Raw genomic sequence first — 27671 nt, 5'->3', positions numbered from 1 at the left:
AATTAAAGATCTCCGTCAAGTCTATCCACTAGGGTAGGGGTGACGGTATAATGTCTGCTAGCCCCTTCACCCCACTTTAGATATGTGTACAATTAGGGCAAGAGAAACTACTTGTGACTTCCCTGGGAAAGGCTGGCTATCAGAAAGCTGATGTGGTGGTTTGGATGAGAACGGCTCCCACAGGCTCACATGGTTGAATAGCCTGCTCTCTAGTTGATGGAACTGTTTGGGAAGGACTAGGAGGCATGGCCTTGTTGGATCAGGTGGGCCTCTTTGGAGGAGTGTCACTGGGGGTGGGCTTTGAGGTTTCAAAAGTCCAAGAAGCCAAGGCAATTTCAACTCTTATGTGCTGGCCCTGCCCCCACCTCCTCTCTCTGCCTGAAGCTTACAGATCATGTGAGCTCTCAGCTACAGCTTCAACACCTTGCCTGCCAGTGAGTCACTGTGCTGCCCACCACGATGATCATGGACTGACCCTCTGAAACTGTAAGCCAGCCCCCAGTTAAATGTTTCCTTTTATAAGTTGCCTTGGCCATGATATCTCTTCACAGCTACAGAACAGGGACTAAGGCAGCTTATTATTGGGGTTTTGGGTTGGGGGTTTTGCCAAGAAGTTTTCACTGTGTAACACTGCCTGTCCTGGGATTTGCTATATAGACCAGGCTGGCCTTAAACTCTCAGAGATCCACCTGCCTCTGCCTCTTGAGTGCTGGGATTAAAGGGATATACTGCTACACCTAGCTAGAAAGCTCACGGTTGTAAAGTGAATTATGGTTACCTGTGGGAGAAAGAGCTATTATTTGCTTTCTACTCAGCAATGGTCTAGCCACATACTTCAAAAGGTCAAACCAGGCCTCAGTTTCCCCATGTATCCACTGAAAGGGAGCCACCTCTGAAGGGTGTAGAGAGAGCACTTGCTCTTAAGAGAGACATCAATTCAAGGCACCTTTCTTGGAGTCACCCCTCAAATACAGGACATGCAGAGCAGCCAGATTTTAAAGTATTTTATGCTGGGCAGAATGGGTCACTCCTGCAATTCCAGAACCCAGAGGCTGAGGCAGGAAGACCAAGAGTTGGAGGCTAGCCTGGGCTACAGGAGAGACCCTGTCTCAAGAGCCTAAATAAGGAAACAGTATATTAACAATGACAACAAAACGTTACCAGTTAGGGATCTCTGTTTTCACAAGCAGATACAACAGGACAGAGAGAAGGTCATCAGCACACATGGTCTCCAAATTCACTACAAGGGAAAAGAGGGTCATAGACACCATGAGACACAAACGGAAGGACAGACGCAGAGTCTCCTCCACCAACCAAGCCACAAAACCACACCCTAGGAAAATCAAACGCCAGGCAGAAAACACGGCTGCTTCCTTGACAGTGTCCTGAACAGATCAGAAGGGGATAAAAGAGCGTGCAGTTGGCATATGCCTGTCACTCCAGTTTTGGGGAGTTGAAGGCAAGAACACCTGAGTTCAAGGTCAGTCTGGGCTAAACAGTGAGTTCCAGGCCGGCCAGGACTACAGAGTGAGAGCCTGTCTTAAAAAATATAAAGAAAGCTGGGGTGGTGGTGGTGCACACCTCTAATCCCAACACTCAGGAGGCAGAAACTGGCAGATCTCTAAACTCAAGGCCAGCCTGGTCTACAGAGAGTGTTCCAGGACAGCCAGGGCTACACAGACAAACCCTGTCTCAAAAAAAAAAAAAAAAAAAACCTAAATTAATTAATTAAAAAGAAAAGGCTGGGTGAGATAGCACACACTTACAACCCCAGCAATGGGTGAGCTGGAGCTAGCCTGGGTTAATGTGACCCCCGTCTCAAAACATCAACAACAAAACCTAACTGCGTAAAGAAATATAAGTCAAATGGCGCAAAAAGAAGAGACCACGAATACCTGAGCCACCTATGCCACTCAGTGTCCTTTCTGAGACTCTACTGTTGGAGACAGTCTGTGAACCTACCACCGTAGACGTGGGCTGCACCCACTCCACCCTCTTCTCTGCCGCTGTTGGAAGTACACTGTATACTTGCTTGATTATCCCACAAGATTCTTTGGGAGTTGTTCTTCAACTGTACACTATGTTTTTCTTTGCTTCCTTTGTCTTAACCTTTCTCTGTAGTCGTGCTGTGTTGGAACCTGGGTAGAGGGGCTCAGCCAACAAGAGCTCAACTACTGAGTGACAACCTCCAACCCCTACTTTATTTTTTACCCTTGAATTTTTTATTTTTATTTTTAATACAAAATGAGGTATTTGATACAAAAAAAAAAAAAAAACCCAGACAGCTGAACCTCTAAACACCTGGTGAAGCTGGCCCAATTGAAGCAGCTGCTTCTCTCTCTCTGGTAATTTGCTATGCTAATCCTGCCTAACCTGCTTCGCCAGGGCACTCCCCCGTGCAACTCTGGTCCCTTTGCAATGCTCCTCCTCTAAGGACCTTCATATCTGTGTATCCGCTGCCTTGCCCTGCCCGGCCCCTTCCCAGCACCTACCTCTCTGGCTGGGAGACTGTGTCATGAGCTGGACCACCTTCCGCAGGCACAGCAACTTCTGCTGTGGGGACGAACACTTGTTCAGCTGCCCCAGCTCTCTCTTTGCACGAGGGATGTTGAAGCTGTGATTTGGAAAATGGGAACTCCAGGTTATGGCGGAGGGCCCTGCTGCTCTTGTCCTGGTCGTGTGCCTGCATAGACATTTCTTACAGAGGAACGACCAACAAGAACAGACCGAGAAGAACTTTGACCCAGGTAGGTGGCATTCACTTGGCCTTGAAGATGACAGAACTTTGCCAGAAATTTGAAAAAGGAAAAAATCCAAAAGCCTGTCCTAAAGGTGCAGGCCTGTGATCCTGGCCCTCGGGAGACTGAAGCAGGAGGATTACAAAGCTAGCCTGGATTGCACAAGGATGCTGTCTCAAGAAGTATAGGTTGGGCTGGAGAGATGGCCCAGTTATTAAAGGATAGGCTCACAACCAGAGAGAGAGAGAGAGAGAGAGAGAGAGAGAGAGAGAGAGAGAGAAAGTACAGCCTGGAGAGATGGCTCAGTGGTTAAAAGCATTTAATTCTTGCAGTTGAGTTTGCTTTCCAGCACCCACAATAGGCTCACAGCCACCTGTGATTCCAGCTTGAGGCAGATCCAACTCCTCTGGCCTTTGAGGCACCTGCACTCATATGCACATGCCTACAGAGAGACATATATACACATAATTCAAATAATAAATTTTTAAAATAGCCAGGTGGCAACGGCACATGCCTTTAATCCCAGCACTTGGGAGGCAGAAGCTGGCGGATCTCAGTGAGTTCAATGTCAGCCTGGTCTACAAAGTGAATTCCAGGACAGCCAGGGCTACACAGAAAAGCCCTGTCTCAAAAAAAAAAAAAAAAACACCAAAAATTTAAAATAGTATGGGACTGGAGAGATGGCTCAGAGCTTAATAGCACTGACTGCTTTTGCAGAGGACCCAGATTTGATTCCCAGCACCCACACGGCAGTTCATTGCTGGCTGTAACTCTAATCTCAGGAACTCCGATGCCCTCTTCTGGCCTCCAAGGGTACTGCACGCATGTGTGCACATACATGCAGGCCAAACACTCATATACACTAAAATAAAATATAATTAAAGTGAAGGAAAAGAGTTTTAAAAGGCAACAAAAATAATAACTTTTAAAAATTTAATAAAAGCCAAAGATGGAAATATTACAAGGGTGAGAAGAGGCTTGCACATCAATACTTCAGACATTTTTACCCTATTGGAACTTCACTGGATAGCGAGCACCCCCATGGCTAGGTTCTCTCAGACTGGCAGGTGAGGGCAGACAGCCTTCATGGGGCGGTGGGGGGGGGGGCTGAGTGAGTCACATGGCCCCTCCCTCAGTTCCCACCCAGCTGGCACACTGGCCCACAAACACAGGAGAGGATGGCCACAAGACCGTCCCAGGTCAATGTCAGCCGCCTTCATCAGTCAGGAGCAATTGCACAGCTCCATAGTAGCCATGACTGCTGCGAAGAAGCCCTGCTGAAGCCACTGAGGGGAGAAGATGCCCCTAGCTGCCAAGCACACTGAACGTGTGAAGCTGTGAGAGTTCTTACCTGAACTCAGGTTTCACCCCGATGTCTTTCTGCTGAAGATCTTGAAGGCTTCTCGTGATTTTGTTAAAGGCGGCATCCTAGCAACAGATTTGAACAAAGCTACAAATTAAGACTTTTGTAGCTGGGCGGTGGTGGTGTGTACCTTTAATCCCAGCACTTGGGAGGCAGAAGCAGGCAGATCTCTGTGAGTTCAAGGCCAGCCTAGTTTATAGGACAGCCTGGATTACACCTCAAGTTTCAAGACAGCTAGGGCTGTTACATAGAAAAACCCTGTCTCAAAACAAACAAACAAAAAATATTGAGACAATGTCTCTCTACATAGTCCTGGCTGTCCCAGAACTCAACAGGTAGATCAGGTTGGCTTCAAACTCACAGAAATCTACCTGCTTCTGCCTCCTGAGTGCTAGGGTTAAAAGCATTACGATTTATTTTTCATTGTATGTGTGTGTCCTGTGTCTGAGCACGTGACCACGGGTATCCATCCACACTGGCCAGAAGAATGTGCTAGATCTCCTACACCTGGAGTTACAGGAGGTTGTGAGCCATCCCTCATGGGAGCTAGGAACTAAACTCACATCCTCTGCCAAAAGCAGTCTGTGCTCTTAACCGCTGAGCCATCTCTCCAGCCCCCACAGGTGCTTCAGATTTCTCAGATAAGGTGCTTGTCCTGGAGAACAAAGATGGCAAACTTACCTCGCTCGCCTCCATGGTCCCCACATATTTAAAGATTAGGTCGTAAAGATCGTGATGGACGTAGATCTGTGGGGTCGACAGAGCCAGGCTTGGGGTGTGTATCAGGTGCCAGCGAGCCTCCCAGCCACTGCCCTCCGCTCTCCACCTCTCTCCTTACCTCTACTGCCTGCTTCATCAGGTTCATCTGGGCCTCCTGCTTTGCAAGAACCTTCTGGAATTCAAGAGAAATGCTGGGTGAGCGTTTGGGTGCGCATGCGTGCAGACTGCTGTTGTTTGGTGTGGTTACCTGCTTACCAGGTGAGAGTCTCTGAGAAGCTGCTGGAGGCATTTGGTGTAGAGAGCATTGATGGAGTCCTGCAACACACAGAACAGAGAGGGAAGAACCCTCTTACCACCAAAGCCTGAGTGGGTAGCGCATCCGAGGACGACGGGACTGAGGGCACAGGAGAGCTTTACCAGATCATCTTTTTAAATATTACATTTATAGATCTGGGATGTGTCTGTAGTGGGGAGGCATAGACAATATGCGTGTTGGGGATGGTTCGGAGGACAGCTTTTAGGAGTCACTCTCTCCCCCCACGTGGGGCCAGGGACTCCAACACACACAGTCAGGCTTGGCGGCAAGCGCCCTTAGCCACTGAACCATATCGTCAGCCCTCAACTTGTTAGCATATTTGCAGATTTACATATGTATATGTGTGTGTGGCACAGCACCTGTGAGTGCAGAGGTCAGAGGACAGAGGTCAGAGGACAACCTTAGGTGTCAGTCCTCACCTTCCGCCTTCCTAACAGCAGGGAATCTCTTGCTGTTTGCTATTGTGCCCTGGACTTCATGCTAGCTGGCTTACGCTTTTGGAGGATCCTCCAGCCTCCACTCCCAGCTCCTCTCTTAAGCATACTGAGATTACAGACACATGCCATGGGTGTCCACCTTTGAGATAGGTTCTGGGGACCTGAACCCAGGCTGTCTGTCTTGCCTTTTCTACCCACTGAAGACTCCTCCTGGCTCTCAACTTTATTTATTTATTTATTATGTATACAGTGTTCTGTCTGTGTGTATGTCTACAGGCCAGAAATGGGCACCAGACCTTATTACAGATGGTTGTGAGCCACCATGTGGTTGCCGGGAATTGAACTCAGGACCTTTGGAAGAGCAGGCAATGCTCTTAACCACTGAGCCATCTCTCCAGCCCCTCAGCTTCTTTTTTTAAGGAGTGTATGAGGGAAAAAGTTCCCCTTGGTGCTAACATAGCCAGTAACAGTGTGTGTGTGTGGGTGGGGGGGGGGTTGTTTCTTTATGACACTCATCAAGATTGTTCACTTCCTAAAGGGACTTGGGCTACTCCCAGCCATGGACTGGTCCCCAGAGGGATTCCAGAGCTGAGAGGAGAACCAAAGCTCTGGAGTGAGAGCTGCCAGCCAGGCAGAACAAGACACAGCTACTAACGATGTGGTGGCGGAGGCTCTTCCTTTCACAGTCTCGGAAGGCCCGGTGGAAAGACGCGATGTTCTTGTCAAATCTCTCCGAGTGTCTTCCCAGAAATTCCCTCACATCTTCAATGGTCTTCAGGGAATAAGGATCCGAAGGTGCGGAGGGTTCCTCTGCAAAAGACATGGAGGGGCAGGCTGGCTACAGTTTTCACTGGTTCCTGACTGATGGGAAGGTTGTGTGGGATATAGGGGGAGAGGGAGGGTGTCACATCCTTTTCCTTGTTCCAGGTGGGTCTAGAGCCCCAGGTTCCATGAAAGGATGGCCAGGGACCAGAAGGTGAAGGAGATCATGAAGTCCAGAAAGTCATACAAGGTCTTTTCAGGGAACAAAATCAGATTAATCTGTGACCCTAGGTACAACCCATGGGGCTGAGGAGAAGCCAATTCCTGGCAATTAGAGCTTCTCAGTGCATTTGGCAAAGGGATTCTGCTGTTTCCCGGGGCAACGAAACAACCTGTTGAAACCCAATGAGCTCTCAGTGAGACAATGGTGCAGGCAGCTTAACAATACCTCAGGCTGAGGCCCAGACACAAAGCCAGGACTCTGGCTCTGCACTGCTCCAGGGACAACCTTGTCACAGGCTGAACACAGAAGCGGTGTGGCCTCCGTGAACAGTACCACCTGAAATCCTCTCATATCCAGCACGGCAGCCTCAGCCAAGGGAAGCCTTAGTCCAAGCCCCAGAGGGGATTTTATAAAGTTATGCACATCTCTAGAGGGCTCTTTGATATTTTGTGTGTGTGTGTGTGTGTGTGTGTGTGTGTGCGCGCGCGCGCGACATTCAAGCTTTTAACAGCTGTGTGAAGGAAAAGGCAGTGTCTGCACAGACTTTTCCTTGTCAGGAGAAAGGGGAGACTCTCCCTTGGTACCTGAAGTCTCTCTCTTCTCCAAGGGATGAGCGATGCAGAGAAGGCTGAAGCTCTCTTCCTTTTCGTTGTAAAAAGTCTCTTCAAAGAGGATGGGCACAGAGAGAAGACAAGCAAAACCAGCTCCTAACTTAATCCTGTTTCCTTCAATGAGGACACCCTGGAATCAAGAAAACGTCACAGAACCAGCCTGGGGGTGGTAGCCACAGACACCCCGTGCAGTTTCCTCCCAAAAGGTACCCAGGTAGAGCCTGTGACTCCACCTCGGTGTGTGTCAGCTGGACAGGAAGCAAGAAACAGGCGTGGTAAGTAATTTGTGGTACTTTGCATCAGACGTCATGAGCCGCAGGGATGCCAGCCATCTGAGCAGACTTACAGATAACCCTTACCCTTCCAGATCTGCCATAGTACCCACAAGCCCTGGATGATCATGCCCTGGTGTCAAAGTGTAGATAAAACCCAGTGAGAAGAGTAATTATGGTGGCCTGGACCGGCGGACCATGCACTAGCTGGGGGAAGGCAACCGGCTGAGAGCAAATGAAATGTCCAGCTCGTAGAGTTTACCTGATTCTATTACAAAACAAACAAAAAACCATAGACACAGCTGGAGAGGGTGGCTCATGCCTGTAATCTCAACACTTAGGAGGCTGAGGCAGAAGGATCAGGAGTTCCAAACCAGCCTAGTAAACACACCAAAACCCTCAAAAAATAAGTATGGGCGAGGCGTGGTGGTGCATACCTTTAATCCCAGCACTTGAGAGGCAGAGGCAGGTTTGTATCTGTGAGTTCAAGGGCCATCTTGAGCTACAGAGTGAGTTCCAAGCCAGCCAGGGCTACAAAGTAAGATCCTGTCTCACTTTGGGGAGGCGGGGGGAGAAAGAAAAGAAAAAGAAAAAGAAAAACAACCAGCCACAACAAAAGAAATAATCCTGTAGGCCACAGACCCGAGAAGGGTGTGCCCAGGACCACTAACATATCGGTAGATGACTCCCCTTGACTGAGAGAGAGAGAGAGAAGAACTCCAGCCCCACATCATGTCCCATGGCACAGTCTAGGACCTAGTCACTATTAACTATCACCATGGCCTCCTGTCAGGTAGCTTTTCAAGGCTGCTACGTACATATAAAAATCAACATTCCATGCCAATAACGTGAAAGGCCGAGACACGGGGTTATCTTGCCTCTGCCTGCCCCAGCCCCCATCAACCCTGAGCCATCCTAGAAGGGGGTACCTTTCCATCTAAGGTCTGAAAGTGTCCTTCGGTGGGCACCAAAACGTAGGACTCGAACTGACAAGATGACTGAACGCTGCTCGGCAGGCTTCCTCTGCAGGGCACCAAGACCTGGAGAATGGAGGAGGGTCAGCACTAGACAGAGTGTTGGCACGCTGGGGACCTGCTGAGGGGTGCGGCATCAGCGGGAAAATGGCCCTGCTTAGGGCTGGAGTGGCAGCAAAAGCTTTTGCTCTCTGAGCCATCTCAATAGCCCTAACTGTTTAACTTCTCTTTCTTTTCTTCCTTATTTCTTTAAAATATTCTTTGGAGACAGGGTCTCTCTGTTATGTAGCCCTGGCTGTCCTGGAACTCACTCTGTAGACCAGGCTGGCCTCGATGCACAGAGATCCCCCTGCTTCTGCCTCCTGAGTGCCAGGACTAAAGGCTGCACCACTACTCCCAGCTCAATTTATTTCATTTCTAATATGTAAAGGTAGACTTAAGAAACAATGGCGTGAGCCCCACATGTCCTTCATCCAGCTTCAAAAACTAGGAATTTGCCGGGCGGTGGTGGTGCACACCTTTAATCCCAGCACTAGGGAGGCAGAGGCGGGCGGATCTTTGTGAGTTTGAGGCCAGCCTGGTCTACAGAGCTAGTTCCAGGACATCCTCCAAAGCTACAGAGAAACCCTGTCTTGAAAAACAAAACAAAACTAGGCATTTGGTGGCCAGTCATTTGTCATCTCTAGCTATCCCTGAACTCTGGGTTATTTCAAGAAAACCTAGAAAGTTACGTAAGTCTGAGAAGTGACTCACCCCTATATATATTTTAGGAATGCATTTCTGAACAATAAAGCTTCTTTTAAGAAACAGAGCTAGTGGACTGGAGAAATGGTTCAGTGGTTGAGAGGACATATTAACACTCTTACAGAAGACCTGGGGTCAGTTCCCAGGACCCATGTCTGCCCTCTCATGACCACCTGCCACTCCAGCTCCCGGGGATCCAATGCCCTCTGCACAGGCATGCACAGGCATGCACATATACACGTAACTTTTGGCAAATAAAATTAAAATAAGTATAACCACGATGCATTATTATGCACAAATGCCCACTTACTATAAATTTCCCTAGTTTTTCATGTTCTTTTAAAAAAAACTTTTTTTTTTTTTTTTTTTTTGAGACAGGGTTTCTCTTTGTAGCCCTGACTGTCCTGGAACTCACTCTGTAGATCAGGTTGGCCTTGAGCTGACAGAGATCTACCTGCCTCTGCCTTCCACGTGAAAAACCTTATTTGTAAATGGCGTGGGAAATCCTTCTGTCTATGTGTTGCTTTTATTGACTAATGAATAAAGAAACTGGCTTGACCTGATAGGGTAGAACAGAGGTAGGCAGGGAAGACTAAACTGAATGCTGGGAGAAAGGAAGCAGAGTCAGAGAGAATCCATGGCACCACTGCCGGGAGACAGATGCACTGAAACTTTGCTGGTAGGCCATGACCTTGTGGTGATGCACAGATTAATGGAGATGGGTTAAATTAAGATGTAAGAGTTAGCAAGTAAGAAGCTAGAGCTAATGGGCCAAGCAGTGATTTAAATAATATGGTTTCTATGTGATTATTTTGGGGCTGAGCAGCCGGGAACCAACAAGCGGTCTTCCCTGCAACATGTGATGAGATTTTTTAACTGTATGAGTACAAGTGCTTTGCCTGAATGTCTAGCTATACACTACATGCATGCTGTGCCCACAGAGGCCACAAGAGGGCACTGGATCCCCTGGAACTGGGGTTACAAACCATTATGACTAGAAACTGAACCCAGGCCCGCGCAAGAACAGCAATTTCTCTTAGGCAATGGGTCATCTCTCTGGCCCACATGTTTAATTTATGGTGTTCATGTCTTCACTGTTTATATTAAGGAAAAATAAAACTGCCTTTTTTGTGTTTAAATTCTATTCTGTAGCTTTTCTGAACTACCTTGCGAGTTCCCAGCATTTCTGAATAAAAAGTAGCCTAGCGGCATACGCCTGTAAACCTGGCTCAATAAAGTCCAGGCAGGAGGCTCATCCGTGCAAAGTCACCCTCAGTAAAGTCAAGACCAGCCTACAATCTGAAATTTTCCGTAGTTGCTTATTTAAAAGATAGCATGTGTTTGGGTGTCCTCAGAGGCCAGAGGAGGTTGTCCAATTCCTTGAAACTATAGTTACAGGCACTCGTGAGGCAGCTGATATGGGTGCTGGGATCCGGACTCTGGACCTCAAGACTGGGCTGCAGGTGCACTTAACTGCTGAGCCATCTCTCCAGATCCCTTCGATCTAAGATTTTAATTATAAAATAAAGGGAGGTGTTTGGATGCCAACTTTGAAATGGGAAACAACTCCCGGGCTCCACAGGGCCCCTCACAACTTCATAAAAAGAGCAACACAGACTAAACACATGCAAGACGGCCTTGAACTCAGTGTGGGTTCCAGCAAGGGAATGCCTAGAAGCAGTCCTTGGGGCGTTTAATGCCAGGATTTAGAGGCTTTGTGACATCCCTGCGGCTGCACTGAGGACATCAGCAATCCTGCTGCAGGCCTCCTTCTGGCCTCCACCGGACCAGGAACCTCTGTGTGTTCTGAGAAGCTCCACTTGAATTAAGATAGCATGCCGTCACGCCCTGCACAGATTCCCATCACCAAGCTCACCAGGGAGAGTGACACACAGGTATGGACAGCACAGGAGACCCTCCAGTTTCAGACACTACCCCAGTTTCCCGACAGACATGGAAAGGAGGCCAACCCCTCCCCTATCCAAGGAAGGGGGTCCCTGTTGCACAATGCCCCCCCCCCCACTAGGCTACAGATAGCCCCAACCCTTGTTTGTTTGAGATAAGGTTTTGCTATATAGCCCAAGACAGCCAGGGACTCCAGATCCTCTCACCTCTACCTGCCTTCTGGTAATTTTTCTGACAGGCAACTGGACTCCTCCTCCAGGTCACACGGGAAACCTGGACAACTTTGTCTAGGCAGCTGTCATGAGCCAGTCGTCTATGTCCTAGCGGGAGCGACGCCGCTGCGCAGTAAAGCACCATGTAGCTGCACACACCAGACTGCAGCAAGGCCCTTCACCCAGCCCGGCAGCGTTTGCCGAGCCCAGCAGTGTCTCTGATCATTATCGCCTGACTTTCCCCAGATTCCACGCTGCCTGCACTGCACGCTGTCTGAGCCTGGAGTTAGTTCTCTGCACTGCTTCGACAGGGGGTGGCACCTGAACCGAAGTGTGTGCTGATCCTGCTATGCTTAGAGTAATTATAAAATAGGAATCTGATAAAAAGTGGTGGGTTGTGGACTTAAGAAACTGTAGCTATGGGGGCCAGAGAGACGGCTCAGTGGTTAAGATCAGTGGCTGCTCTTCCAGGGGACCTAAGTTTAATTCCCAGCACCCACGTAGCAGCTCATAACTGCCTGTGACTCTGGTTTCAGGGGATCTGACACCTTCACGTAGACATACATGCAGGCAAAACGTGAATGCACATGAAATAAAAATAAATAAATTAAAAAAAGAAAATGTATGGTCCATAGTGACCACTGCTATATAAGTAACCCTGAATAAATTCATTTTACCTATCCAGATGAATGTGAGTCATGGGGTGGGGGAGTTGGTACTGTCTCACCTGGGGGTAGATCTTAATTCTATCTCTCTCCTACAAAGTCAGAAAACAGCCAATCGACAAGAGTCCCAGGAGATGGACCTGCCCGAGCCACTCCCAGGAAGCCCCAGGGGCATTATTAGCCCAGATAATAGGCTCAGGGGTGGCTATTAGAGCAGTGTGGGTGTCACAGGGCCCTGCATCTGAAATGAGGGAGTGTGGGAGAAGGAATTTCCATGGTGCAACCAGGTGGCAGGAACAAGACTCCTCCCCTCCCGGAAAGGGACATCCTGGAAGGAGGCCAGCTTGAGCAGTGGCTGGGCTGTGTAGGGGAGCAGTCGGGCTGCCGCACCCCTGCTACCGCAGACCAGCACATCTTATCGTGGTGGCTGTCGGGAGAAGGGTCAAAGGTGGCTGATGCTGAAACTACAGACATTACTTATTCTGTCGTTTTAATTTTGTGCATTTGGGTGTTCTGCCTGAGCGTATGCCTGTGTGCTGCACACATGCACTACCCACAGAGGCTAGAATAGGGCACTAGATCTCCTAGAACTGGAATTACAGGCAGCCGTGAGCCACCAGGTAAGTGCTGGGAATGAAACCTGGGTCCTCTGTGAACCAGCCAGCGCTCTCAACCACTGAGCCCTGACACAATTTCTAGTGATGAGCTGGTAACTTAAGTCTCATGGTTATGGTTTGACTCTGAAATGTCTCCCACAGTTCATGTCTTATATACTAGGAGTCTGTGGAGCCTTTAGGAGGTGGAGCCTGGTGACCGGGAAGTCTGTCACCAAGGGTGGACCTTTGAAGGTTCTGTTTCCACCTGGTTCTGGTCCAGCACCCTGCTTCCTGTTCCTCCATGATGTGGAGATGTGTCTGCCAAGCACCCCAGCCATACTGAATACCACCATGCCTTCCTTCCCCAGCGTGACGGAACGTAACCCTCTGAGGCTGTGACCCCAAATAAACCCTTCCTCCCTAGGTCGCTTCTGTTTGGTGTCTGGTCACAGACACAAGAAAGGTTAATGCTGCACCGTAAAGGGTTCTGATCTCTGATGCTGGGCTGGTTAGTTCTCGGGCCTGTTAGCAAAGCTTAATTTCCCAGAACAGAAATTAATCACGATACTGCCGATGCCAGGTTGCTCTCTCAGAAGTGACAGGAAGGATGGGGAACCTTCTAGGAGCAGCCGTAATATTCTACTGTTTAAGAAGCATGTGGAGCACACTGTACAGTGGAGAGTTGTGTCCCTTGCCCATCCCACGAACAACAGGGGCCGGAGCGAGCCATCCAGCTCCAGCCCCACCCTGGGTATGCTGGCAGAGTATTTCATTCCACGCCTGACTTCTGCAGGGAAGCTGCATCACCTGACGAGGCCAGGGAAGGCCAGAAACTTCTAGCTACCTGGTGTGGACTTCAAGCGGATCCCATAGTTCTCAGGAGGGGCTGGAGCTGAGTACCGTTTCAAAAGATGGGCCTGACCGTGGTGGTGCACATCTGGGATCTAAGTATTGAATTTTGGTCCTCACATGCTCTTAGCCACCGAACCTTCACTCTGGCCCCTTATTTGTTTATCTACTGGGTTTTTAGTTTTATTTTGTTTGGTTTGGTTTTGCGAGACAGGGTTTCTCTGTAGCTTTGGTGCCTGTTCTGGAACTCACTCTGGACCAGCTTGGCCTTGAGCTCACAGAGATCCGCCTGTCTATGCGAGTGCTGGGATTAAGGGTGTGTGCCACCACTGCCCAGCACACCCACTGGGGTTTTATGAGACAGAGCCTCACTACGTAGTTAGTGTATGCTGGCCTCAAACTCACCATGTAGCTTCAGCCAATCTGCGTGTTTGCATTATGGACCTGTTCCGCCATGCTCTGCCGTTAATCATTTTTTTTTCTTATTTTAATTTTAATTTTATTTATTTATTTATTTATTTAGGTTTTTCGAGACAGGGTTTCTCTGTAAGCTTTGGTGCCTGTCCCGGAACTAGTTCTTGTAGACCAGGCTGGCCTCGAACTCCCAGAGATCCGCCTGCCTCTGCCTCCCGAGTGCTGGGATTAAAGGCATGCGCCACCACCGCCCGGCTTTATTTTTATTTTTTTTAAAAACAAATCATATTTTTTTCATTATACATACCAATCCAAGTTCCCACTGCCCCCTCCCTTTCCTCCATTTATCCCCGACCCCACGCCCCATCCACTCCTCAGAGAAGGGAAGGCCCAAGGCTCTCCCTACTATATCTAGGCTGAGCAAAGATATCCATCCAAAGAGAACCGGTTTTCCAAAAAGTCAGTACAAGCAGTAGGGATAAATCCTGGTGCCACTACCAGTGGCCCCTCAGTCTGCCCCATCCATGCAACTGTCAACCACATTTAGAGGGACTAGTTTAGACCTAGGTGGTTTCCTTTCCTGTCCAGCTGGAGTTGGTGAGCTCCCATTAGCTCAGATAGACCGTTTTAGTGCGTGCACCCATCATGGTCTTGACCTCTTTGCTCATATTCTCATTCCTCCCACTCTTCATCTGGACTTTGGGAGCTCAGCCCAGTGCTCTGCTGCGGGTCTCTGCTTCTGGATGAAGGTTCTATGGCGACATTTAAGATATTCATCAGTCTAACTACAGGGCAAGGCCAGTTCGGGCACCTTCTCCTCTATTGCTTAGGGTCTAATGATTTTTAATAATGATTTCTATAGCATTCAAAATCCAAATTAAAAAAAAAAACCTTCTGGTTAATGCACATGAAGGAAAATACTAATCAGGAAACCCAGAGTGAACTTCAATGACAGAGCCTCCTGCGGGCACAAATAAGGCTCACACTCGTTCTGTGCTTCCAGAAAAGCTGCCAGCAACCAGAGGCTGACCTGAGCTAAGCAAACTTCTCCTTCAGTTCAAGTCCTCCCACGCGTGACCAGAGCTGTCACCACAGAAGAGAAGTGGAGACACAGTGCAGGACGAGGTGAGAAGGAAACAGGTCACAATGAGCTAGCAGGGACTTCCCAAGCAAAGTCAAAGACAGCACCAGTGTGCTCAACACACTCAACTTAAAATGATGCTTTGAAAAAGCAGCTGGGCTGGGCGGTGGTGGCGCATGCCTTTCATCACAGCACGCGGAGGCAGGCGGATCTCTGTGAGTTCGAGGCCAGCCTGATCTACAGAGTGAGTTCCAGGATAGGCTCCAAAGCCACAGAGAAACCCTATCCCAAAAATCAAACAAAAAAAAAGAAAGAAAGAAAGAAAGAAAAGAAAAGAAAATGAAACTGTGAGTCTCGGAAGGTAGATAGCTCAGTCAGTGAGGTACAGGACTTGAACTTAACCCTAGACCTCATATGGAAAATCAACAGGACAGGTCTGGTGGAGTATACACACACTCCCAGCACCGAGGAAGAGAGTCCTGGGGCTACTAGGCCAGCTAGCCTAGCTGCACAGGTCTCTCAGAATCCTGAAGAAACCCTGTACCAAAAATAAGAAGGGTTTATAGTATCTGAGGAATGGCACCTGCAGCTGTCCTGTGACCTTCACATTCATATACACATGTGTCCTCATACACAAATTCTCATACACACAAGATACTGGGATAAGGGCTCAGTGGTAGAGCCCCTACCTAGAATTCCCCAGTGAGGGGCTGGGTTGTGACTCAGTGGCAGAGCCCCTGCCTAGAATCCCCAGTGAGGGGCTGGGGTGTGGCTCAGTGGTGGAGCCCCTGGCTAGAATCCCCCAGTGAGGGGCTGGTGGTGTGGCACAGAGGTAGTACACTTGCTTAGCACATACAAAATCCTGATTTTCCTCCTTGGCACTGGAAAAAAAAAAGAAACAAAAGAGAAGCCCACTGTCCTGGTTGTTTTATCCGACTTGACACAAGCTAGAGTTATCTGAAGAGAGGGAACCTCAACTGAGACGATGCCTCCATCATACTGGCCCGTGGGGCATTTTCTTGATTAATGATTGATGTGAGAGGGCAGTGGGTGGTGCTGGACTGTAAGAAAGCAGCTAAATTGCTGGGTGGTGGTGGCGCACACCTTTAATCCCTTGGGAGGCAGAGGTAGGTAAATCTCTGTGAGTTTGATGCCAGCCTGGTCTACAGAGCAAGTTCCAGGACAGCAGGGCTACACAGAGAAACCCTATCTCAAAAAGTCAGGAAAGAGAGAAAGAAAAGGGAGGGAGGAAGGGAAGGACGGAGGGAGAGAGAGGAAGGGGAGAGAGAGAAAGTAAACAGTTAAGTCACGGAGAAGCCAGTAAGCAGTGCTCCTCCATGGTCTCTGCTTCAATTCCCACCCCGACTTCCCTTCATGACAGACAGTGACGCAAACCAAGACAAACACTAATGAGCAAACACGAAATGTCCCCTGAGGCAGGCTCCATGGCCCTTTTGAGGAGGTTCTAGGGGCTTAGGAGGTGGGGCCCGACCTGGTCAGAGCAAGTCACTGACAGGCCTGCCTCTGGAGGTTGAGCTGGTCCTGGTCCCTCCCTGCTGTTTCCTTCTCCACCAGTGAGAAGAAGAACCTTCGGCATCAGACACTCCCACCACCAGTGTTGTGCCTCACCATGGGCCCAGAGCCAACAGCCCAGATACAGACAGCAACCTCTGAAATCGCTAGTCAAACAAAATCACCCTGTCCTCCATCAGCTGGTTTCTGTTAGTCATTTTGTCACAGTATCCAGAAAATTAACTACCCCTCCACCCCGCCCCCAAGCCAAGTGCTAGGAAGATCTGCAACATCAGGACATGGGCTGCCCCTCCAGGCAGTAGAGACCCCCCCCCCCATCCACCATGTCTCCTGCATGCTTCTCCCATCCCTGTCGCCTGGCCACCCCTGTAGACTTTTGTGGTTGTGGCGTTTGTCGCAGAAATGCTTTCCCTTTGGGAAACGTCTTTCTAAGCTACATCCTTGTTCTGTCTCCACTGCTGTGATCAAACATCATGGCCAAAACTGACAGAGGAGAAGAACGCGTTCACTGAACTTTCATTTCCAGTTACCGTCCAGCCCTGACAGGACAGCGAGCCAGGATGTCAAGCAGTCAGTCACCTGCACAGTCAAGGTGCAGAGACGCGAACACACCAGTGCTGCATGCTTGCTGCTGCGCATGCTTGGCAGGCTCATGAAACAGCGTGGCCAGCAGCAGGCTGTGTCTTCTCGCACCGATTAACAACCAGACAGGGTCACAGGGCAACCTGATCTAGATTCCCTCAATTGAGACTTTCTTCTCAGGTGACCCGAGCTTGTGGCGAGATGGATGCTTCTTAATTAAAATGTTGGTGCCAGGCTCTCGGCGCCAGGAGAGCCAGCGTTGGGGTGAGTTTCTGGCCCCTCGGCGCCAGCCTGGGAAGGGGAGCTCAGAGGTTCCTTGGGCCCCTATCCTTCTTGAGCTCTCTGCAGGGCCTCCACTCCCTGCATACCGCCTCTTTCTTCCTAGCCCACCCAGCTTCCATCAAGAACCCTCCCCACTTCGGCCCCACCGCCCTCTTTTGGCACATAACATCACCCAGCCCAGCCTGTCTGGGCACTGGGTCCGAATCCTCAGGGCACCCAAGCGTGCGGGAGTCCCTTTGTTTCTATGGCCTGCCTGCACCAAGCAGGGTAGGCGCTTTGTTTGCGACCTGCCCACCAGCACGGAGGCCTGATCTCTCCGCGCCAGGAGAGCCAACGTTGGGGAGAGCCAGATTGGGTAGACAAGGAGACCTGATCCGGTAAAAGAAGATCCATAAGGGAGCATTTGGAAGAAGAGATGGGCAGACGCCAAGGCAAGAATTCGCCCAACAAGCTGAAAAGCAATATGAAGCAACCAGAAACCAGCGACCTCACAAAGGGAGGACATGAACACCTTAATCAAGAAGAAGTAGAAAAGATTGACTTCATGAAAGTGATTGACGCCCTTAAACAGCATGTAAAAAACGCCCTTATAGAAATGGATGAGAAATATAACAGAAAGTTTGAAGAATTGAATAAATTAGTGAATGATACCCTAGAAAGCCAAGGAAAAACAATCAAACAGATAATGGAAACAGTTCAAGACTTGAAAACTGAAATGGAGGCAAAGAAGAAAACACAAACAGAGGGCCGGCTGGACATGGAAAATTTAAGTAAACAAACAGAGTCTACAGAAACAAGCATAACCAACAGAATACAAGAGTTAGAAGAAAGAATCTCAGATTCTGAAGATACCATAGAGAAAATAAATACACTGATCAAAGAAAACAGCAAGTCCAACAAACTCTCATCACAAAATATTCAGGAAATATGGGACACAATAAAAAGACCAAACCTAAGAATAATAGGAGTAGAAGAAGGAGAAGAAGTGCAGCTCAATGGTCCAGAAAATATATTTAATAAAATTATAGAAGAAAACTTTCCCAACCTAAAGAAAGATATACCTATGAAGGTTCAAGAAGCATACAGAACACCGAATAGGCTGGATCAAAAAAAAAACATCCCCTCGCCATATAATTATCAAAACACAAAGCATACAGAATAAGGAAAGAATATTAAAAGCTGCAAAGGAAAAAGGCCAAATTACTTATAAAGGTAAACCTATCAGACTTACACCTGACTTCTCCATGGAAACCATGAAAGCCAGAAGGTCCTGGATAGATGTACTGCAGAAACTGAGAGACCATGGATGCAAGCCCAGATTACTATACCCAGCCAAGCTTTCGTTCACTATAAATGGAGAAAATAAAATTTTCCAGGATAAAAACAAATTTAAACAATACACAGCCACAAATCCAGCCTTACAGAAAGTAATAGAAGGAAAATCACTAACCAAGGAGTCCAACAATGACCACAATAACTCAGACATCTAGAGACCCTTCACCAACACAAAACAAAGAAGGGAAACACACAAACTCTACGACTAAAAAAATGACCAGAGTTAACAACCACTGGTCATTAATATCACTTAATGTCAATGGACTCAACTCACCTATTAAAAGGCACAGGCTAAGAGATTGGATACGAAAACAGGATCCAACATTCTGCTGTTTACAAGAAACACACCTCAACCACAAAGACAGGCACCTACTCAGAGTAAAGGGCTGGGAAAAGGCTTATCAAGCAAATGGACCTAAGAAACAAGCAGGTGTGGCCATACTAATCTCTAACAAAGTAGACTTCAAACTTAAATCAATCAGAAGAGATGGAGAGGGGCATTTTATACTCATAACAGGAACAGTTCATCAGGATGAAGTCTCAATCCTGAACATCTCTGCCCCTAATATAAAAGCACCCACGTACATAAAAGAAACATTGCTAAAACTCAAGGCAGCCATCAAACCGCACACACTAATAGTAGGAGACTTCAACACTCCTCTCTCACCAATGGACAGGTCAATCAGACAGAAACCTAACAGAGAAATAAGAGAATTAATGGAGGTAATGAATCAAATGGACTTAACAGACATCTATAGAACATTCCACCCAAATAGGAAAGAATATACCTTCTTCTCTGCAGCTCATGGAACCTTCTCAAAAATCGACCACGTAGTCGGTAACAAAGCAAACATCCACAGTTACAAAAAAATATTAGTAACCACCTGTGTCTTATCAGATCACCATGGATTAAAGTTAGAATTCAACAACAATGCTACCCCCAGAAAGCCTACAAATTCATGGAAACTGAACAGTCAACTACTGAACCATACCTGGATTAAGGAAGAAATTAAGAAAGAAATTAAAGTCTTCCTGGAATTCAATGAAAATAAAGAAACAACATACTTAAACTTATGGGACACTATGAAAGCAGTCCTGAGAGGAAAGTTCATAGCACTAAGTGCCCACTTAAAGAAAACAGAGAAAGCACATATTGGAGACTTAACAGCCCACCTGAAAGCTCTAGAAAAAAAAGAAGCAGACTCACCTAGGAGGAGTAGAAGACTGGAAATAATCAAACTGAGGGCTGAAATCAACAAAATAGAAACACAGAAAACAATACAAAGAATCAATGAAACAAAAAGCTGGTTCCTGGAGAAAATCAACAAGATTGACAAACCCCTATCCAAACTAATCAAACGGCAGAGAGAGAATTTGCAAATTAATAAGATCAGAAATGAAAAGGGGGACATAACCACAGACACAGAGGAAATTCAGAGAATCATTAGATCTTACTACAAAAGCCTATATGCCACAAAACTGGAAAATGTAAGGGAAATGGACACTTTTTTAGATAAATACCATATACCAAAGTTAAACCAGGACCAGGTGAACAATCTAAATAGACCTGTTAGTCGCGAAGAATTAGAAGAGGTTATCAAAAACCTCCCTACCAAAAAAAGCCCAGGACCAGATGGTTTCAATGCGGAATTCTACCAGAACTTCCAAGAAGACCTAATACCTATACTCCTTAATGTATTTCACAATATAGAAACAGAAGAGGCATTGCCAAATTCCTTTTATGAAGCTACAGTTACTCTGATACCAAAACCGCACAAAGACTCAACCAAGAAAGAGAATTATAGACCAATCTCACTCATGAACATCGATGCAAAAATCCTCAACAAAATACTGGCAAACCGAATCCAAGAACACATTAGAAAAATTATCCATTATGATCAAGTAGGCTTCATCCCAGGGATGCAGGGCTGGTTCAACATACGAAAATCTATCAATGTAATCCAGCATATAAATAAACTGAAAGAAAAAAACCATATGATCATTTCATTAGATGCTGAAAAAGCATTTGACAAAATTCAACATCCCTTTATGATAAAAGTATTGGATAGATTAGGGATACAAGGGTCATACCTAAATATAATAAAAGCTATATACAGCAAGCCGACAGCTAATATCAAATTAAATGGAGAGAAACTCAAAGCCATCCCACTAAACTCAGGAACACGACAAGGCTGTCCACTCTCGCCATACCTCTTCAATATAGTGCTTGAAGTTCTAACAATAGCAATAAGACAACATAAGGGGATCAAGGGGATTCGAATTGGAAAGGAAGAAGTGAAACTTTCGTTATTTGCAGATGATATGATAGTGTACATAAGCGACCCCCAAAACTCCACCAAAGAACTCTTACAGCTGATAAACAGCTTTAGTAATGTGGCAGGATACAAGATCAACTCCAAAAAATCAGTCGCCCTCTTATACACAAAGGATATGGAAGCAGAGAGGGAAATCAGAGAATCATCACCTTTCACGATAGCCACAAACAGCATAAAATATCTTGGGGTAACTCTAACCAAGGAAGTGAAAGATCTATTTGACAAGAACTTTAAGGCATTGAAGAAAGAAACTGAGGAGTATACCAGAAAATGGAAGGACCTCCCTTGCTCTTGGATTGGGAGGATCAACATAGTAAAAATGGCAATTCTACCAAAGGCAATTTATAGATTCAATGCAATCCCCATCAAGGTCCCATCAAAATTCTTCACAGATCTTGAGAGGACAATAATCAACTTTATATGGAAAAACAAAAAACCCAGGATAGCCAAAACAATCCTATACAATAAAGGATTGTCTGGAGGCATTACCATCCCTGACTTCAAACTCTATTATAGAGCTACAGTGATGAAAACAGTGTGGTACTGGCATAAAAACAGAGAAGTCGACCAATGGAATCGTATAGAAGACCCGAATTTTAACCCACAAACCTATGAACACCTCATTTTTGATAAAGGAGCCAAAAGTATACAATGGAAGAAAGAAAGCATCTTCAACAAATGGTGCTGGCATAACTGGATGTCAACCTGTAGAAGAATGAAAATAGACCCATATCTATCACCATGCACAAAACTCAAGTCCAAATGGATTAAAGACCTCACTATCAGTCAGAACACATTGAACCTGATAGAAGAGAAAGTTGGAAGTACCCTACAGCAGATGGGCACAGGAGATCGCTTCCTATGTGTAACCCCAACAGCACAGACATTAAGGGCAACATTGAATAAATGGGACATACTAAAACTGAGAAGCTTCTGTAAAGCAAAGGACACTGTCACCAAGACAAAAAGGCAACCTACTGACTGGGAGAAGATCTTCACCAACCCCACAACAGACAAAGGTCTGATCTCCAAAATATATAGAGAACTCAGGAAACTAGACTTTAAAATGCTAATTAACCCAATTAGAAAATGGGGCACTGAACTGAACAGAGAATTCTCAGCAGAGGAAGTTCAAATGGCCAAAAGACACTTAAGGTCATGCTCAACCTCCTTAGCAATCAGGGAAATGCAAATCAAAACAACTTTGAGATATCATCTTACACCTGTCAGAATGGCCAAAATAAAAAACTCCAATGATAGCCTTTGCTGGAGAGGCTGTGGAGGAAGGGGTACCCTCATCCATTGCTGGTGGGAATGCAATCTTGTGCAACCACTTTGGAAATCGGTGTTTCGGTTTCTCAGGAAATTCGGAATCAACCTACCCCTGGACCCAGCAATACCACTCCTGGGAATATACCCAAGAGATGCCCTATCATATGACAAGAGCATTTGTTCAACTATGTTCATAGCAGTATTATTTGTAATAGCCAGAACCTGGAAACAACCTAGATGCCCTTCAATGGAAGAATGGATGAAGAAAGTGTGGAATATCTACACATTAGAGTACTACGCTGCGGTAAAAAACAATGACTTCTCAAATTTTGCATGCAAATGGATGGAAATAGAAAACACTATCCTGAGTGAGGTAACCCAGACCCAAAAAGATGAATATGGGATGTACTCACTCATAATTGGTTTCTAGCCATAAACAAGGGTCACGGAGTCTACAATTGGTGATCCCAAAGAAGCTAAGTAAGAAGGTGAACCAAAGGAAAAACATATAGTTGTCCTCTTGGCTATGGGAAGTAGACAAAATTGCCGGGGAGAAAATTGAGATCTTGGGGGTGGGGTGGGATGGGGGTAAGGGGATATGGGGAGAGAAAAGTGAGAAGGGGAGGATGGGGGGAACTTGGGGAAAAAGGAGGATTGGGATAAAGGAAGGTTGGATAGGGGAGCACGGAAGCACAATTCTTAGTTAGGGAGCCACCTTAGGCCTGGCAAGAGACTTGAACCTAGAGTGGCTCCCAGGAGCCCAAGGCAATGTCCCCAGTTAGTTCCTTGGGCAGCTGAGGATAGGGAACCTGAAATGACCCTATCCTATAGCAATACTGACGAATATCTTGCATATCATCATAGAACCTTCATCTGGTGATGGATGGAGATTGAGACAGAGACCCACACTGGAGCACTGGACTGAGCTCCCAAGGTCCTAATGAGGAGCAGAAGGAGGGAGAACATGAGCAAAGAAGTCGGGACCACGAGGGGTGCACCCACCCACTGAGACAGTGGAGCTGATCTATTAGGAGCTCACCAAGGCCAGCTCGACTGTGACTGAAAAAGCATGGGATAAAACCGGACTCTCTGAACATGGCGAACAATGAGGGCTGATGAGAAGCCAAGGACAATGGCACGGGGTTTTGAACCTACGTAATGTGCTGGCTTTGTGGGAGCCTAGCCAGTTTGGATGTTCACCTTCCTAGAAATGGACGGAGTGGGGAGGACCTAGGACTTACCACAGGGCAGGGAACCCTGATTGCTCTTTAGACTAGAGAGGGAGGGGGAGAGGAGTGGGGGGAGGGGGAGAAGGGTGGGAGGAGGGGGAGGGAAATGGGAGGCTGGGAGGAGGGGGAAACTTTTTTTTTTTCTCCTTTTCTCAATAAAAAAAAAATGTTGGTGCCAGGAACTGAGCCTGGGGTCCTCTGCAGAAGCAGGAAGTGCCCTCAGCTGAGGAGCATCAAGCACTCCAGGTTGACAGGTAAAGCTAATCATGCCGCTGTGTGTGAGTTCACAGGTCCCTATTCCCCACCTCCATAGGAGTGACCGCCCAGCTGAGTGGATGAGAACTGCCCAGCACGGGGCCTGCCGACTAGTTTATGTCAACTTGACACAAGCTGAAGTTATCTGAAAGGGGTGGAACCTCCATTGAGAAAATGATCCCATAACATCCTGCGGTAAGGATTTTTCTTAACTAGTGATTGATGGGGGCGGGCCTAACACGTTTTGGATGATGCCATCCCTGGGCTGGTGGTCCTGGGTTCTCTAAGAAAGCAGGCTGAACAAGCCAGGGAGAGCAAGCCAGTCAGCAGCACCCCTCTGTGGCCACTGCATCAGCTTCTGCCTCTAGGTTCTTGCATTGTTTGAATTCCTGTCCTGACTTCCTTCAATGATGAATAGCAATATAGAAGTATAAGCCAAATAAACCTTTACCTCCCCAACTTGCTGTTTGGTCATGGTGTTTCAACACGGCAACAGAAACCTTAACTAAGACACCAGGCTTCAGTTCCAAGCAGCAGCGGTTGGTGGCCCCTCACTGTTTGCCCTGTATACACCCAGCATGCTGTAATACCTGGGACACAGCACACACACACACACACACACACACACACACACACACACACACAGCTTTGCTAAACTCAGCAGCTTTGTAACCGACTTCCTCTAAATGTCTCATCTGTCTGCCACATTTCTGGCATTGCTCACATGCTTGAGAGCCACCCTCAGGACGGGGCGGAGGGGGGGACGACTTACAATGCCGTGGATCTGGGCTACCTTGCTGCACAAGTCGGGGCGCCACTTCTGAAGGGCCAGGTAGAAAGGGTTCTTCAGGAGATCTTCGTCATATAGAGCCATATGGACTTCAGGGGGGTCCAAGTGAGCTTCCTGGGACAAGGGAGGAAAAAGCTGAGACTAGAGACAGGGCTTACTAGGTGCCAGTCAGACTGGAACTCACTTTGTAGACCAGGCTGACCTCGAACTCACAGAGATCCACCTGCTCTCATCTCCCAAGTGTTGGGATAGCTGGTTGTTCTTTTGCTTTTTGTGGGTTTTTTTTTTTTTGTCGTGTTTACCCGCCTACCCATGAGCGCACACGTACATACACGGTTAGTTCTAAGGCCTGAACACCAGGTCTTGTTCTTGCCAATGAGCTAATGCCCCAACACTTGGTTCTTGCTTTGTCTCTGAAGCTGCATCTCTCTACATACAGAGCCCAACCTGATCTCAAAAGCAGGATCCTCCTGCCTCAGTCTCCTAGCTCTGGGACCAGAGTAGGTCTGCAGTGCTGTATCACCAGCTTTCTCCACGCTTTTCCATCCTGAGCCGGCCCTGGAGCCTGACTTGATTAGCGACGATTTCTGAGCCTCAGCCTGCAGGGCTCTTAGATACCACCACCCAAGCAAGAAGAGACCAAGGCAGGGGTTGTCCAAGAGATCTAGCGAACGCAACAGGCGAACAGGAACAAGATGCAGTCACACCCTTAAGACAGGTGAGGTGGACAAAAACATCCCGAGACTAAGGTAAGGAAAGGAGGGCAGATGGGAGCTGTTACATTTTGACTTGCTTACACAACAAAGGCCACCTGAGGCCAGGTCCCCTCCAGCTCCACAAACGCAGCCCCTGCGCCTCAGAAAAACCCGGAACTTTCTCACATCTCCATCTCCAGCCCATCTGGATTTTATTTCTGTATGTGCTATAAATCAGCAGTTAATTTCACTTTTCCATATGGTGAGCCAATTGTCCCAGCATCGCTTTTGGCATAATCTCTGTCTTTCATACCAGTCGGGAAAGCTGTCTTTGCCACACTCCAAGTCCTCATGTGTGCCTATCCTATTTCCATTCTCGTGTTTCAATGGTCTAGGCCAGTTCAAAAAGAGGCATGTTAAAAAAAATAGAATTACAGACACAGGCCACACAGTTAGATTTTATTGTATTTTTGTTTTGAATTATTACATTTTCTTTTTTCGTTTTTCTCATGGGTGTCACGACACATGACACACAGCGCCTGTGGAGGTCAGAGGGCAACTCTGGGCAGGTCCTGGGGATGGAATTCAGGTCCTCGGGCATGGTGGCAAGTTTGTTTACTGACTACACCACCTTGCCAGCTGGCTGTACTTGTTCTGATTTTATTGCACCCGCATGGCCTCAAACCTCTGGGCTTCATATGATCTTTGTAACTCAGCTCTCTAAGTCTTAGGGACTACAGGTGTGCGCCCTCATGCCTGACACATGCATAATATAAATGTCTAGAAGCCGCACTAAAAAAAAGCCAAAACTGCTTTTAACATTTTATATACTGTAACCTATCCAAAATACACTTTCAACATATAATTATTATTTTAAAATTAAAATTAATTCAGCCAGTGAGAAAGACGGCTCAGCGAATAAAGGCGTTTGCTGCCAGCCCTGATGACCTAAATTCAATCCCTGGCACTCACGCAGAAATGACTCCTGCACGTGGTCTTTTTTAAGTTATTATTTTTATTATTTACCTTATGTGCATGGGTGTTTTGCCTACATGTATGTCTGTGAACCATGTGCATGCCTGGTATACGTGGGGGCCAGAAGACGGCGTCATATCTCCCTGGAACTGGAGTTAGCAGATGGTTGTGGGTGCGGGAACCTGGGTCCTCTGCAAGAGCAGCCAATGCTGGTAACCACTGAGGGACCTATCCAGCTCCTGTTCTCTAATTTCTACACACACACACACACACACACAAAACCAATGTTTAAAATAACACGTTTAGCGATAGACAGAAAAACACCTGAAAGCATTATTTCATAAGCCACACATGGACAAGACCAAACTCCATCTTCGCAGATGGAAAAGTCTACCTGACAGCAGGCACACGGGCCCCAAAAAAGTCTCCTTGCCCAGTGAGCGCTAACTTGACTATCGGCCCCACTGGGGCTTGATCTGAGGAGATCCTTGAAAAGGAGACTTTTAAGAGGATCCTAGAATAAAAACTGGGTGCAAATAATCCTTCCTTGAGCCCCCCTGGGAGAGTTCGCTAACGGTTCAGGTGCTTGCTTCATTGAATTCAATTATTGCCAGAGCCTGGTTAACCCTTTTATGAGCCCCCAACAGAAGCAGCAGAGAATGCGGTTTTGAGGGGACAGAGTCATGGGGGAACAGCATTTCTTTCTGGTTTCTGATAGTTGGTTCCCTGGGGGCGGAGGGTGGCAGTAGAAGATGCTTTGGATAAAAACCACTTGAGAAACAGGATGTGCGTTATGGCGAGACCAAGCTGGGGAAGGACACGGGCACACTGGCAGAGCACCAAAACTGTCCTTAACTCCCCGGCTAGGAGTTAAGGAGTTAAGGCCAGAGAGGAACAGCACAGCAGGGAATAGAGAGGATCCGGGATGAGGACACGCCTCAAACATACAGGAGCAAAGCTAAGGAATCAGGAGGCTAGGGGGTCTTTGTGAGCACAGAAAACCATGATAAAAGACTTTTTTAAAATTAAGTAATATAAGTCCCTAAAAGTCCTACTAAGAATCCAAGCACCGCGGGAGTCTTGACCATCCCTGATAGCCTTCCAATGAGGAGATAATTTACAGAAGTCAGTAATGCCAAAGACCACTGAACGTGAGCTATCTGAGGCCAGCTACCCCATGAACAAGACAGCCGTACAGGGGCCCACATTAGTCTGAACGTTTCAGGGGAGAGTGTGCACACTTCGGTGTGGTTTTGTGGTCTTCAACTGTCCTGCCAACCCGGGTAAGTCTGGATGGTCAGGAGCCATGGAGTGACAGGATGCAGCCCTGCTCCCCAGAATCCAGCCCAGGGAGTCTGTGGCTCCCAGAGATACACTCCTGGCCAAGTATTACCACTGAGGCTATCTCTGTCCTTGGAGGACCCTAACCAGGCACACTTGCCAAGTGGTGAGCAATGCTCTCCAGTAATATATGATTCAAAGTGGAAGGGGGGACTGGCCAAAAG

The 27671-nt window shown here is 47.4% G+C and overlaps 1 protein-coding gene across 3 annotated transcripts in view; it reads right to left on the bottom strand.

The window, feature by feature from the left end:
* Ankrd27 (ankyrin repeat domain 27) overlaps positions 1 to 27671 on the bottom strand; it is a 60025-nt gene that overhangs the window by 30189 nt on the left and 2165 nt on the right. For 2 of the 3 annotated variants that reach the window (XM_041654026.1, XM_041654027.1), the window contains exons 2-11: positions 24479 to 24610; positions 8372 to 8482; positions 7144 to 7300; positions 6230 to 6384; positions 5077 to 5136; positions 4940 to 4993; positions 4783 to 4848; positions 4090 to 4166; positions 2493 to 2614; positions 1162 to 1240 (exon numbers count right to left, since the gene is read on the bottom strand). In XM_041654026.1, coding sequence (XP_041509960.1) covers positions 1162 to 1240; positions 2493 to 2614; positions 4090 to 4166; positions 4783 to 4848; positions 4940 to 4993; positions 5077 to 5136; positions 6230 to 6384; positions 7144 to 7300; positions 8372 to 8482; positions 24479 to 24580 — 983 coding nt within the window. In that variant the 5' untranslated portion in view covers positions 24581 to 24610. The remainder of the gene's footprint in view (positions 1 to 1161; positions 1241 to 2492; positions 2615 to 4089; positions 4167 to 4782; positions 4849 to 4939; positions 4994 to 5076; positions 5137 to 6229; positions 6385 to 7143; positions 7301 to 8371; positions 8483 to 24478; positions 24611 to 27671) is intronic. The other variant, XM_041654028.1, reaches the window with a different exon arrangement.

Source organism: Microtus oregoni, unplaced genomic scaffold, assembly GCF_018167655.1.
Source record: "Microtus oregoni isolate MIOR12 unplaced genomic scaffold, Mior012 000006F_ref0000085, whole genome shotgun sequence".
Lineage (NCBI taxonomy): Eukaryota > Metazoa > Chordata > Mammalia > Rodentia > Cricetidae > Microtus > Microtus oregoni.
Note: the sequence above shows the minus strand (reverse complement) of the source record. Positions and strands in the feature narration are given on the sequence as shown.